We start from the raw sequence: 13,845 nt of genomic DNA on the forward strand, positions 1-13,845 counted from the left end.
TGTATGATATTACATGTACTTCAATCAAATTCATAACTACTTGAGAAAATTCCTATTCATTGTATTGCATGCACAATGAGAGTGAGCACATAATTTATTGATTTGCTCCAAGGTATAACTGGTTACTTGCAAAACTGTATTCCCCTTGAACTGCCCATTTCCTCACTTACAGGCATTACTAAATAAGCATGCCTATTCTTTATCTATGCCAATGCATTTCAGTGAGAAATTTAAGCAAGTTATATTGCGTTAGATGGGCGGCACAGTGGCACAGTGGTTAGCACTGCTGCCTCACAGTGCCTGAGACCCGGGTTCAATTCCCGACTCAGGCGACTGACTGTGTGGAGCTTGCACATTCTCCCCGTGTCTGCGTGGGTTTCCTCCGGGTGCTCCGGTTTCCTCCCACAGTCACAAAGATGTGCGGGTCAGGTGAATTGGCCATGCTAAATTGCCCGAAGTGTTAGGTAAGGGGTAAATGTAGGGGTTTGGGTGGGTTGTGCTTCGGCGGGTCAGTGTGGATTTGTTGGGCCGAAGGGCCTGTTTCCACACTGTAAGTAATCTAATCTAATATTGATTAGAATCAATCCCATGGCTCATCTGAGACAGCAAGATTGCGCTAACACTGTAGGGTTTTACAAGAACAGCTAAACATAATAATCGATCATATACTCAATCCTGATAATGCAGCAGAGTGAAAATATTTAATGATTATTACTTGCCTTTTTTTATTATCATTGTATTCAAAGCCACTGTTGCACTGCACCGCACAGTGGCTCAGTAGTTAGCACTACTACCTCAAGGACCTGGGTTAGATTCCAGCTTTGGGTGACTGAGTCGAGTTTGCATATTCTCCCCATGTCTGCGTGGGTTTCCTTTGGGTGCTCCGGCTTCCTTCCACATTCCAAAGATGTGCAAGTTAGGTGAATTGGCCAAGCTAAAATTGCCCATAATGTTCATGGATGTGTAGGTTAAGTACATTAGTCAGGGGAAATATAGAGTAATAGGGTAGGGGAATAGGTCTGGGTGGGATACTGTTTAGAGGGTCAGTGTGGACTTGTTGGGCTGAAGGCCTATTTCCACTCTTTGGGGATTCTATAAATTCTAGTTGAGAGTGTGGTGCTGGAAAAGCACAGCGGGTCAGGCAGCATCCAAGGAGTTAGAGAATTAATGTTTTGGGCATAAGCCCTTCCTGATGAAATGTTGTTCTCTGACTTGTTGGATGCTGCCTGACCTGCTGTGCTTTTCCAGCACCACTCTCTCGACTCTGATCCCCAGCATCTGCAGTCCTCAGTTTCTCCTATTCTATAAATTCTATTATATTCTATAAGAATAGCAACTCTATTATAATGTGTAGTTATCAAACATTCTTTATAGGTGTCATACTTTATGTTTCACAAAAAATGAAAATGCTATCAAGTAGATCTAGAATATTAATTTTTAGCCCTTCCCATTATTGAGATAGACGTTCTCTTGAGTTGCAAAATTGCCTCAGTATGCTGGACACAACTTACTTCTTTTTATTATTTTAACTGTACTATATGTCAAAACCAGAACAACATCCTTCTACAGTTATCACTTGAAGTAAGGTAAAACCAGACTGGGCTTTGTGTGATGCAGTCTAAACTAATCCCTTAATCTACCTGCATCCTTTCTTAAATTTAAGGGGAGAAGGGGAACAGGGAGAGTTCTAAGCAGAGGTTGAGGTCAGCCTTCCCACCCAGTGGCAAACTGAGGCATGCCAGGGCAAATTAATGGATATTTAAGGGCCTCTTCCTACTGTTCATGGGGAAGGCCATGCCACATGAACAAGGCACCAGATAAATGCTGGCAGCCTGCCTTTGTACTGGGGGAGGAGTGATCTTCCTGCTCAGCCACCCGTGCCCAACAGAGAGGCCCTCCATTGTAAAGAACCTTGCTCTCTTGTCTTTTGACCAGTCCATCTGGCTTTGACCAGCTGATTGGACCTGCTCAACTTCCCTCATTTACCAGGTTCCAGGATTTCTTGAGCTGCTTGTGAACTGTAGCATGCTACAGTCCCAGTAGTGGCCATTGCTCCCGATGACATGGCTGGATCTGAAGAGCTGCTCCTCTGACTGGAGGCAATACTTTTATCCTGAAGGTGCAGGGATCCTGATGGCAGGTAGGGAAGTGCCATGTTGCAACTTGAAATACAATGTGGCTCCCCAAAGTGTCTCTACTGGTGGTCAAATCCACAACCTCAAACATTAATCACTAACACTAGTTTCAAAGATAATATATCCCAAACAATGTGCTATCTAACTTATTCTTTTCATACTTGTTTAAGTTGTTTACAATTTCGCTATGCATTGTGTTTGAATAGGCTGTTCACTGGGGATGTTGTTTAGCTTGGTTGACTGAACAGCTAGCTTGCAATGTAGAGTGACACCAACTGCATGAGATCCATTGCTGACGTTTACAAGAATGTCCCTCAGATTAAACCATTAGAGTCATCTCTCCCTAATGAGAGAGCAGCTCTATGGTCCGGTAGGCAACTTTATCTTTGTGCCGGAACTTACAAGGCAGAAAAGTAATGCAGCAAAAAGCTTGTTTCAGAGAATGCACATGGATCCTGGACAAAACATTTCAGTTTGACTTTGCAGTTGGCCTAACACAACCTATCTAACCATGAAGGCAGTGCATCAGGGCCTCCTGATGGACTGTTGGTAAATATAATGGATATTTCTAATTAGCTAATATTAGCTAATTTCCAACTGTATCCCTTGTTAGTGCTGACTGGACATCTCTTTGGGAGGTGGTTTATGGGAGTATAAGTAAACTTTGCATTCATGGCCAAAGGAGAACAAGCACCAATGGTGTCTACTCCTAATTGCACTTTGATAATCTTAGTTGGCAAACATACATTTGTAGATGTTGCAACAAATGTATGTAACATAAAATTATAATTTGAATTTGAATAGGGACAGATGAATGTTGGATCTGATTGGGGAAGGCAATTATGTAAGAGGTCAAAACTCATCTGGCACAGTGATGTAAATATATCATTTCCAAGAAAGCATGTCATTCATTTAAGTGCCTTGCAGATCATAGAGTCATAGAGTCATAGAGATGTACAGCATGGAAACTGACCCTTCGGCCCAACCCATCTATGCTGACCAGATATCCCAAACCAATCTAGTCCCACCTGCCAGCTCCTGGCCCAGCTCATTCCATACATGTACCACCCTCTGTGTGAAAAGGTTGCCCCTTGAGTCTCTTTTATATCTTTCCCTTCTTACCCTAAACCTATGCCCTCTAGTTCTGGACTCCTTGACCCCAGGGAAAAGACTTTGCCTATTTATCCTATCCATGCCCCTCATAATTTTGTAAACCTCTATAAAGTCACCCCTCAGCCTCCAACACTCCAGGGAAAACAGCCCCAGCCTGTTCAGCCTCTCCCTATAGCTCAAATCCTCCAACCCTATCATCTGTGATGTTAATTGATGCAATGTTTATATAATTGGAAGACAGAGAAAACAGACCAGACACTATTAATTTAGCGACTAGGAGAAAGTGAGGACAGCAGATGCTGGAGATCAGAGTCAAAATGTGTGGTTCTAGAAAATCACAGCAGGTCAGATCGCATCTGAGGAGCAGGAGGGTTGACTTTTCAGGCATGAGCCCTTCATCAGGGCCTCCTGATGGACTGTAGGTAAATATAATGGATACAACCCATACATATTAGCTAATTTTCAAATGTGATCCCTTGTCAGTGTTGACTGGACTTCTCTTTGGGAGGTGGTGTATGGGAATATCCATGAACTTTGCATTCATGGCCTTCATGACCTTATGCACGAAACATTGACTCTCCTGCTCCTTGGATGCTGCCTGACCTGCTGTGCTTTTCCAGCAGCACACTTCTGGACTATTAATTTAGCTTTGACTTCAGTTTAGAATCATCATGGGGTCAGTTTTGGGAACAGTTTCCTTCTAGCAGAAAAAACAAGTTTTCAGTTCAGGAGAAAAGTAATCTGAACAGAACGGTTTTAATTTGTGAAGTCTCCGAGTGATGAGAGATTGTGTAGAAGTTTTCAAATATTCAGATCTGAAAAGAGGTTTGTATCAACAGAACTGAAAGAAGATTCAGGCCAGCTGAAAATAATTGTGAAACTGTCACAGCATCAAAGAAGAAGAACTGGAGAGAGTCAGTTAAGTAAGAAATGGTAGCATTGAGATAAGAATGATATTTCTATGTGATTATTTATGATGGAGATTGTTGCAAAATAAGTTGAAACTCATTTTGAAGAAGGGTCACTAAACCAGATGATTAACTCTGCTTTCTGTCCAGACCTGTCAGACCCGGTGAGTTTCTCCGGCAATTTCTGATTTTGTTTCTGATTTCCAGTCTCACAAGTTCTTTGGTGTATTTTTTAAACGTTGCTGTTTATCTTACGATCTTTCTAAACTGTCATATATAGAGAGCTTTTCTTCCTTTTGCGAACAATCCTTTCATTTAAGGATGTTGGAAATCTCATATTAAAATGGTCAGCAATTAACAACTATGGCAACCAGTTGCAAAATTAAATCTATGATCTATCAAGCCAGGTTTCAAACTGGAATCTGACTTGTTCTGTATTACCATTAGCTGAGATCATAACTATGCGATCCATCATCCATCATCAAAACATATTAATAATGATTTGGACTTGGATCTATATAGGATATAATTTCAAAGTTTGCAAATAACAGAACATTTGGAAATGTCTCAAACAGAGGAGAGCAATCATTGACTCTAAGTGGACACAGACTGGATGGACAAAAAAAATGTAACGCAGATGTGTGAAGTGATAAGCTTTCATAGGAAGAATGAGGAGTAGCAATTTAAACTAAATTTAGGAAGGAGGGAAACAATGGGAACTTGGGGTATGTGTAAAGTCATTTTGAGGATAGCATCATGTTGAGAAACCTCCTAAAAAAAACACCTATAGGGTCCTCAGTACAATCATTCGGGCCTCATACAAAAAGTTGTGCTACAAGTGTAAAACGCTGGTTGGACATCAGCTGGGGTCTTGAGTTAAAATATAGGCATTACATTTGTAGAAGAATATAAAGGTCTCACAGACGTTGCAGAAGAGATTTACTAAAATGGACTATCGTTATAAAAAAGGGTTGGAGAAGCTACGGTTCACTTTCTTAAAGCAACGAAGGGTGGGAGGAGATTAGATAGAGGTGTAAATACTATGGTTGATTTTGTTAAAATCAGCAAGAAGAACTTGATCCCTGTGACAGAATTGTTGGTAACCAATGGACACAGACTTAAAATGATTGGCAGAAGAACCAGAGGTGGTATGGGGACATACCTTTACCCTCATCATAGAGACCCCATCATTCCACTTAAGTTGCACAGCTACCTCTAGGCTATTCCATTGAAGGATAGTCAGCGTGCTGTCAGCAACTTACAGTAATGGAAGCAGCAGGCAAAAATACAGAGTATGTGGTCTCCCAATCAATTGAAATTCTCAGTTTAGTTGGGATCTTGCTAAGTTCACCTTAACTGCGTAAATTGCTCAATAACAACAGGAGCTGCAGTACAGAGTCACCACTTACCTTGATTTGGAGATGCTGATGTTGGACTGGGGTGTACAAAGTTAAAAATCACACAACACCAGGTTATAGTCCAACAGGTTTAATTGGAAGCACTAGCTTTCGGAGCGCTGCTCCTTCATCAGGTGGTTGTGGAGTATAAGATTGTAAGATGCAGAATTTATAGCAGCTCACACCTTCAATGCATTATATGTGCTGACAGATACCAATTGTTAAAGTTCACTTCAGAAAGTAACTTGTTAAAAACAAGTTTTGTGATTTACATATAAAGGAACTGAAACCAGCATGGTCATTCTAACAGATGAGAGACTTAACAAACAATCCAGGTCTTTTTCAGTATATAATTTCAGCTCCGTCACACTGGAAACTTGTGCTATAAATTCTGTGTCTTATAATCTTATACACTGCAACCACCTGATGAAGGAGCAGCGCTCCAAAAGCTGGTGCTTCCAATTAAACCTGTTGGACTATAACCTGGCGTTGTGTGATTTTTAACCAATTATCTTGAAATGCTTTGGCAGGCCTGAGGATGCTGATTTATTTCCAAGGATGGTGATAGGATGCTTTTTCTGTACATATTATATACGCATGTTTTTAATCATGGGATGTGGGGGGCATTACTGGCTAGGTTTGCCCATCCTTAATTGCCCCTGAGAAGGTGGTGATGAGTTGATTCTTGAACTGCAGCCGTCCATGTCGGGTTGGTGCACCCACGTTGCTATTAGTAATGGAGGAGCAGGGTTTTGACCCAGTCACCGTTGTCTGATATTGCAACAGCTGTATCAAAATGCCGCATTTCTCAGGTGGCGCGTTATGTAAAGTCAATGCGCTTCTCACGGTGTGTAAGAGTTTCAAAACGTTTTTGGTTGAAACAACTGGTCATATGATTGTCCTAATGTGCCAACACCATTTTTATTGTTAGCCCGTCAAACCCGAGAGAGTGAGAAAAATAACTTCTTTTTCCCTGCTAGGAACTCACCGCTATACAATGGTGAAAAATTAGCTGTATGCCAGTATTGATTGATAGCGCACCATGCCGTTTATTAATGAGTAATCTCCACGGGGGGCAGTATGTTTTGGCAGTTTAAGTGTAACCTACCCAGAATCGCCTCCCGGAAGGCCTAAAATAAATACTAGGTTAATTATTTTCCAAAAACCGGATGTATTGGCACTTGACGACTTAACGTTTATTTGTTTGCATATGCACCAATATACTAATTATTATTTGGTGCTATTTCTAACCAGTGAAAAGGACGGATGGAGATGTTCAATAGTGAAATGTTGAACTTGAAGGTAAAGAGCAACTCAACAGTAAAGCAATTTGCTAATGTTATTGACATAACTGTTAACTTTTTATTGTTCACTTGTTCGGCAACACTTTGAAGGGAGAGGTGGATGTTTGAGGTTGGTGCTGAGAAGCTGGTTAGCAGGTTGATTGTTTGTCACTTTATGAGTCCGTGTGTGAACCACAAATATTCGGCGCTGATGTATCAGCGCGCCTGCTCCAGCCACTCTCCCCCCTGACCGCGGTTCTGTGCTCCAATGTGTTTCCTTCAAAGCAGAAGCCGGCGGCCAGAAAAGCTCCAAGCACTGTCCAGATCTCTGGCCCTCCTGCCCCTCCTCCCATTCTGTCATTTCAGCGCCAGCCGTGGGCCTTGCGCAACTTGTCAGAGTCACCAAAAGCAGCGAATAAAAGCGTGAAAAGCACACCCCCACTCCCGCTTTGTGAGCCCAGGGTCTTTTCACTGGAGGTATTTTCTGCACGGTCACTGCCATTGTCATCCGAGCAGAAAATGAGAAGTCATTGCCCCCCCCCCGACAATGTTCAGCTGCGAAGGGTTTATCTGCACAACACTGGGCCTGCGAAATTCAGGCTAACCTCGCAGCACTCTGTAAGTCAGAGCTGGGTGCTGTCTATTTCACGCTGTTATTTCACCCACTGCTCATTGGATCTGACTCTTGGGTATTTCCAGGTCCCATTCACTTTTCCAACTCAGGCTGAGCTTCAACCTATAAATTCTCTCTTTGGAAATAACAACAGTCTGACTGCAGCTTGGGACGAGACAGACTCTAACCTCACACTTTCGTCTGAGATGTTAACTTTATATATACTGTGATAAAACCTGAAGTTATCTTGGGGCACTAAATTCTGGGATTTACATATTAATCAATCGAAACCCGCATCACCGATCTAAGTGATTAAACATTTAACATCAGTCTAGATTGTCTTATACATCGCATCCGTTGTAAGACTTTGATCTTTTGCTATAAAGACTGTGTCTTATGATCCTGCCCCACTAGCTACCTGACGAAGGAACAGTGCTCGGAAAGCGTGGACTTTCAAATAAACCTGTTGGACTATAGCCTGGTGTCGTGTGATTTTTAACTTTGTCCACCCCAGTCCAACAGCGGCACCTGCGCATCATGCTATAAATCCGGTGTAGTAAGGCTGTTGCAGTGCTGGTGTTCCTATCTCTGTCCCAAAGGGTGTGTCATTGACATGTCCATCCTCTTTGCCTAAACCAGCAAGGCGCTTCTCCTCAGCGCGTGAGCAGGCTCACGCATTCCCGTACTATGGGCCGGGAACAACCCGGGTTTATTTTTTGCAACTAGACTACAGGAAATGGGGGTTAATCCTTCAGCAGATCCAAGCTGTTAACAAAACCGCGGCGCAGATCGCCTCGTCGCTTGAAAGGGACTTTGTTTATGCCAAATCGACAAAATCGTGGTAAATGGGAGGATTGATGCATTCCTAAAACATATTCAATCAAATTAAAAGTGAAAGATGAAATCCTGTCTTCAAACTATGTGAAATAATAGATCTCGCAGCGCCACTGTTTTGTCTCAATGATACGTTTGTTTTAAGTGGTGGAAGAATTAGGGGAAAGGTCTTCAGGAATTATTATATGCATTGATTCACTAGCATAACCAATGAAAATTGAGTTCCAGAATTCGGATCCGGCCTCATATGTATTTTTTTCTTATTCATAGGGGACTAACGTGGGGTGGGAAAAAAGACACTGGCTCCTCTCTGCAAAGCGAACCAAAAAGCATCAAGGGTTGAGTAAACCGTGAAGCGGCTACTCGGGTAAGACTGAGACTGGAGAAGTGGACGCAGTCGATAAACCTGAGCTGTATTTTCCGTAGAGTAAGCCTGGCTGAACCACTCGGTTGTGTGTTCAAATGAAGGAAGCACACTGCACAGAAACGGGTCAGTTGCACAGTATTTCCAAGACAGCTTACTGATGCAGAGATCAACTCCCCAAACCCATTTCAAACATCAGGCGCACTCCTCCTGAGCACAACGTTACTTTCAGATTCCTTTCTCTTTTAGTAAAAGCAAAACTACCGCGGATGGTGGAAATCTGAAGTGAAAACAGAAAGTGCTGGGAATGGGCAGGAGATCTGACAGCGTCTGTGGGGGACCATCTCCTTGATGTATTTATTATTTGTGTTCGGCCTCTTTCCCACCTTCTTTCACGCGCCTCTATATTCTTATCTAGAACAGCTTTGACCATCACTCTTAGCGACAGCATGGCCCTCACATCATTGAACACCAACAGCCAGGCGCTTTGGGGACAAGTCCTTCAGGTCGCCGCGTGGAGTGAGATCTGTTCAGCGAACACATCCTGTACACTCTGTCAGAGCCCTCAGTCTGGTGTTGGCCAGTTTGGTCATGGGACACTTGAGTGGCTCGGTATCCATTCATTATTAATATCAATTGTCAAAAAAAGCACGCAAGTGAACTTCTGAATACGCTTCAATAACTATTTACTTCCCGTTTTCATTTAAGGACGTATTCCATTTGAGTGTTCTTGCCCGAAAATTCTGGAGAGGCCCCAAAACAAGCATTTTCTATCCGACCCTTTTAAACCATTCTCACCTTGGTTTATAGTTGTCAAAACAAATTCACATACGCATCAGTTAATTAAAACAGAACTTAAACCGCCTTGGACAAACTGATAACCGCTTCAGGGCGAAAATTCAGTTAAATGGGCAACACCCTACAGAAAAATAAATAATTAAATAATACCCCATGAAAACAACAGACAGATTACCCCAATTTATGGGGCTTGGGGCAATAAAACCGATCGCCTCAAAGTAGACATCAAAGACGCAAGTTTTGTTGCATAGTAGCTATAAAATTATAAATCCTTTTATCACAGTGAGCGCTGGTAAATGACAGGGTGGGTCCTAATCTCCCTCTGGGATGACAGAGTTCGTGGCAATGTGGGATTATTCGATGTTTAAACAAAATCTCTCCTAAAATCCCTGGATTACCGTCCAACTGGCGGGTCTCTTCATGGTGATGAAATTTGGGCGCGTTTTCGTGTGAACTGCACCTCACCAACTTCAGAATCGAACAGCTCAGTCCTGCACTAAACATTTTGAATATTGGGATTTGCAATTTCAATGATACTGCTGGTGAACGGATAGTTTGTGTCAATAATTTCTCTCGTTATTGTTGATCAAAAGCTCTCTCGGAAATAATTCGCAATTGCAATCATGTGCTGCAGCGAAGTTGTCAATCCTATAAACTTTCACCTTTGAATAGCTGGCTTGAGTGTTATCTCAAGTTCAATGCAAATTCAAATCTATAAATAGTAACCGATATACTTTGGGAACCGATTGATTTATTGGAAACTAGGGTTATTGAGGACCAATAATGTCCTCAATTAGCTCTTTTTGTATAGTTAATTGAATTCTGGTTATTTCGATTCCTCGCTTTTGAATCTGAAACGCAGCCTCCGTGAAGTTTATCGGCATTGAGTTAAACCACATCAATTTCCAGTCTTTCTAAAGCACATGCAATGTGATTTATTGCCAATTTGACACTCTCTGCACTGATCGTTAATATGTGTTATGCTTGGAGATCGTAAATCACGCTTTGCAAGCTTTCTTTCCCTTGAATATCAATACGATTTAAATTAGCAGCTTTAAAAGGCTGAAAATGGCAGATTCTGAGCCTTTTCGACTTTGCGAAGCTGTTGGTAAGGAAGTGGTCAGCAGGCGGTGGCTGTCCAGATATTAGCAGGGAGCAGAAAGGCACGGAACGGTTCCTTTGCTCCACAGTATCTCCCGCCTTTAATAAAGTCAATGAACAGCTCAAACAGGAGGGTTGGCTGAACTTTGAGTTGATAATTAACACAGACTGTTATTCGCTACAACGTTTACAAACCACACGACAGACCTGCAATCTGCAGGTTGCTAAAGGAATGAATCTGGACTATAAACAATAGAAAGCGATGCAAAGAATTTCAGAGAATCCTGGAGAAACTCAATAGGTCTGGCAGCATCTGCGGAGAGAGAAACAGAGAGCGCGCTTCGAGTCCAATTCTGAAGTCCATTGCAAAGAAACGGTCTGTGCTGAAGGGGACTCGAACCGGCAACTCTGATTCTCTCTCCGCATATGCTACCAGACCTGCTGACTTTCCTCAGGACTCACTGTGTTTCTGATGTCCAACACCCGCTGTGTTTGACCTGATGTAAATAATCTTGAATCGGACAAGTACGTGAAAAGCCAGATGGTACTAGGAAAGTGGATAGTGGCAACGTTTTTAACCCCCCTCATTTCCTCAAAACTCCACAGTTCACGGGCTTGTCCGCCTAATTATTATTATTTGTCTTACCCTCTCCCGGACAACACGAAGATCTCGCGTAAAATAGATGGGAAATGTTCTCTTACCCACACACTCGTTGGACTCTCTGGCCGTGGCCCTTTGCCAGGGTCGGTCGTAGTGGAAAGGTTTACATCTGTCACACTCCGGGCCAGCGGTGTTGTGCTTGCAGTCGCAGACCAGGTTCCCATCCCGGTCCTTGATGCACCGGGAAGCGTGACCATTGCACTTGCAGCGGCCTCCGACCTGCAGATCGGAGACGGCGTAATAATAGGACTCGCGGGCGAGCTCCGAGTCGTCTTCGTTCTCATCCCCGAGGGTATGGAGGCGGCTGAAGGCCACTTTGATATCGGTGGCGGTCACCCAGTCTTGGAGGACAGGGCTGTTGTCAAAATCGTGAGCCGAGGGGCGACCGTCCAAGGTGCTGAAAGCGATCAAGCCCCCAGTGAATGGATGCATGTCAGTGTGGGAGTCAGTGCAGATAGCCTCCTGCTCATTCTGCTTAGTGATCACAGCCTTGTTGGGCTTGTTGTACATTTTCCTGCACTGGGTCGAGTAGAACTGGAAGGGGACCCAGGATTTGCCGTAGTCCATGGATTTGTAGATGACCATCGACTCAGGACGCGGGGAGCAGAATTGGAGGCTCACGTACGTGACTTCGAATTTCTTGCCCAGCGAGAGGGTGAGGGTGACATTCTGGGGGTACTGGATGTAGTTCTCCGATTGCCAGCAGGTCAGGTTGTGGGGGTTGTTGAGGTCGGTCAGGTAGGCTGGAGGGTGAGCCTTTTTGGGATCCATAGCGTCACAGATGTGACAGCTCCTGAAGCGCTCGTCTCCCTTCTCGGTCACCACGCAGTACCTGGACGGGGGGTTGCCGCAAGAGCTGGAGACTTTCACTTCTTTGCCGAACGCCGAGTTGACGAAGTCGGGGATACAGCGCCTGGGGCTGCTGTTCTCGTCGTAACAGGGGTCTGGGGGCGTCTGCTGGGCTGCGAACATGCTCATGCCATAGCCCCCGCGGACTCCCTCCGCCAGGCAACCGAAACCCGCAAAAACGCACACAAACTCCCAGAAACTCCACAGCATTTTGTTCTGCCTTGACAGTGCAGCCTCGATTTCCGTGACGAACGATCCTAGTTAAGAGAGAGAGAGAGAGAACAATACGCGGAAAGATCAGTTGCACACATTGAAATAGCAGTTAAAAAGAAACCTGTCCGCCAAAAATAAAGTTTGCAGATTTCTTTGCATTCTTGCGGGGAATGTTCTGTGCAGAGTGTTACCTGTAAAAAGGACGCTTTGATGGGAAGCGGAACAATGCAAATACCGATGCCGCTTGCTTCAGCTGGGAGAGCGTTTTCTATAGTGTTCATCCGTCATTCCCGCGGCCCCTGTATCAAGGAGAGTCTCCCTTTCCTTTGGGACTCTGTCTCTACGCCTTGTGTCTGCATAGAAAGTGAATGACGTGCACAACTCCTGCTAGCTCGAGGTCATCCTGTGCCCTGACGGAGAGTGTCATTGCACACACACACACACACACACACGGAGCGAAAACAACGACATCCACTGGTAGTTTATCAATAGCAAGCAAGCATCCTTTCACATGGAGCTCCAGCCACAGAACGAGCCCAATTAGACTGTTTACAGCCTCTGCAATCATTTAACACGTCCCCTTCAAACTGGTGTAGCCCGACTCTATAGCGTGGAGGATCTCAGATGAGGAATTTTTGTTTTCAAATCGAGGGAAGAACTTCAGTGTGCCTAACAATAGGGCTGGCCATGGACGGAATGAAACATGCCAAATAAAAACCTGCCGTGGAATTATATTCCCAAATATGTAATCTCTTGTGCAGTGGAAATTATAGGTGTGAACGCAAATCACATTAAATTGGCAGGTAGTTGCCCGGTAATAAACGCTGTCATGTCGTTCAGCTCCCAATGGGCCGACTGCGGCTGTATTGTAAAATCAACTCTTTGTCGAGGCGGTTGTAAGTAACTTGCCCATCGACTCCACCGATCATTTCACATTTGTACAATGTGCAGCTTTACGATTTTCGCAGATGTATTTATATCGTTAAATCTCGCATTCCCAAATCCATGGCGGCGGTGCAATGGAAACTTATAGAAAAGCATAATAATCGCATATGTTTAAGTCGACGCTCAATTTATAAACATTGGGGGCTGTAATCAATGAGGGATCAGCGCGATTTAAGCATCTCGTCGGATGTAGATTTTGTAGTTTCAGCTATCTCCACCCTTTCCTACTTTGTGAAAGCTCGAATACTTGTTCATTTGCAACTGTTTGATGGAGTACAGGGAGCAGCCGATATATACATATTCAAATTATTTCTGCGCGTGTGTATGTCGATGTGAGTGGGTGTGGGTTGGGGGTCGAGAGAATGAGAGACATCTTGTACCTTACGTTATATCTAAATTCCCACACATAGTTCGATTCCAGCGGACACCTGTCGCTGATTTAACTGTGCTTGAGCTGAAACATAACAAGCAACACCCAAATAATGCATCGAACCAATTCGCAAATCAGTGGGACACACAGAACTGTCAAAGGCTCAACCTGATGTCATTGAGAAACACACTTTGTTGGTCTAGAATTTAAACGGATATCAAGATACAACTACAAAAAGTGCAATTAAAATGTTAATGCGTG

General features: G+C 43.7%; 1 protein-coding gene across 2 annotated transcripts in view; it reads right to left on the reverse strand.

Annotated features, from left to right (window-relative positions):
* The window catches only part of ntn1a (netrin 1a), a 210,166-nt gene extending 197,245 nt beyond the window's left edge, over positions 1-12,921 (reverse strand). Inside the window, exons 1-2 of one of the 2 annotated variants that reach the window (XM_060844177.1) lie at positions 12,461-12,921; positions 11,249-12,313 (exon numbers count right to left, since the gene is read on the reverse strand). In XM_060844177.1, the coding sequence (XP_060700160.1) occupies positions 11,249-12,266 (1,018 nt within the window). In that variant the 5' untranslated portion in view covers positions 12,267-12,313; positions 12,461-12,921. The remainder of the gene's footprint in view (positions 1-11,248; positions 12,314-12,460) is intronic. The other variant, XM_060844176.1, reaches the window with a different exon arrangement.
* Positions 12,922-13,845: the final 924 nt, after the last annotated feature.

Source organism: Hemiscyllium ocellatum, chromosome 25 (genome assembly GCF_020745735.1).
Source record: "Hemiscyllium ocellatum isolate sHemOce1 chromosome 25, sHemOce1.pat.X.cur, whole genome shotgun sequence".
NCBI classification, from domain to species: domain Eukaryota; kingdom Metazoa; phylum Chordata; class Chondrichthyes; order Orectolobiformes; family Hemiscylliidae; genus Hemiscyllium; species Hemiscyllium ocellatum.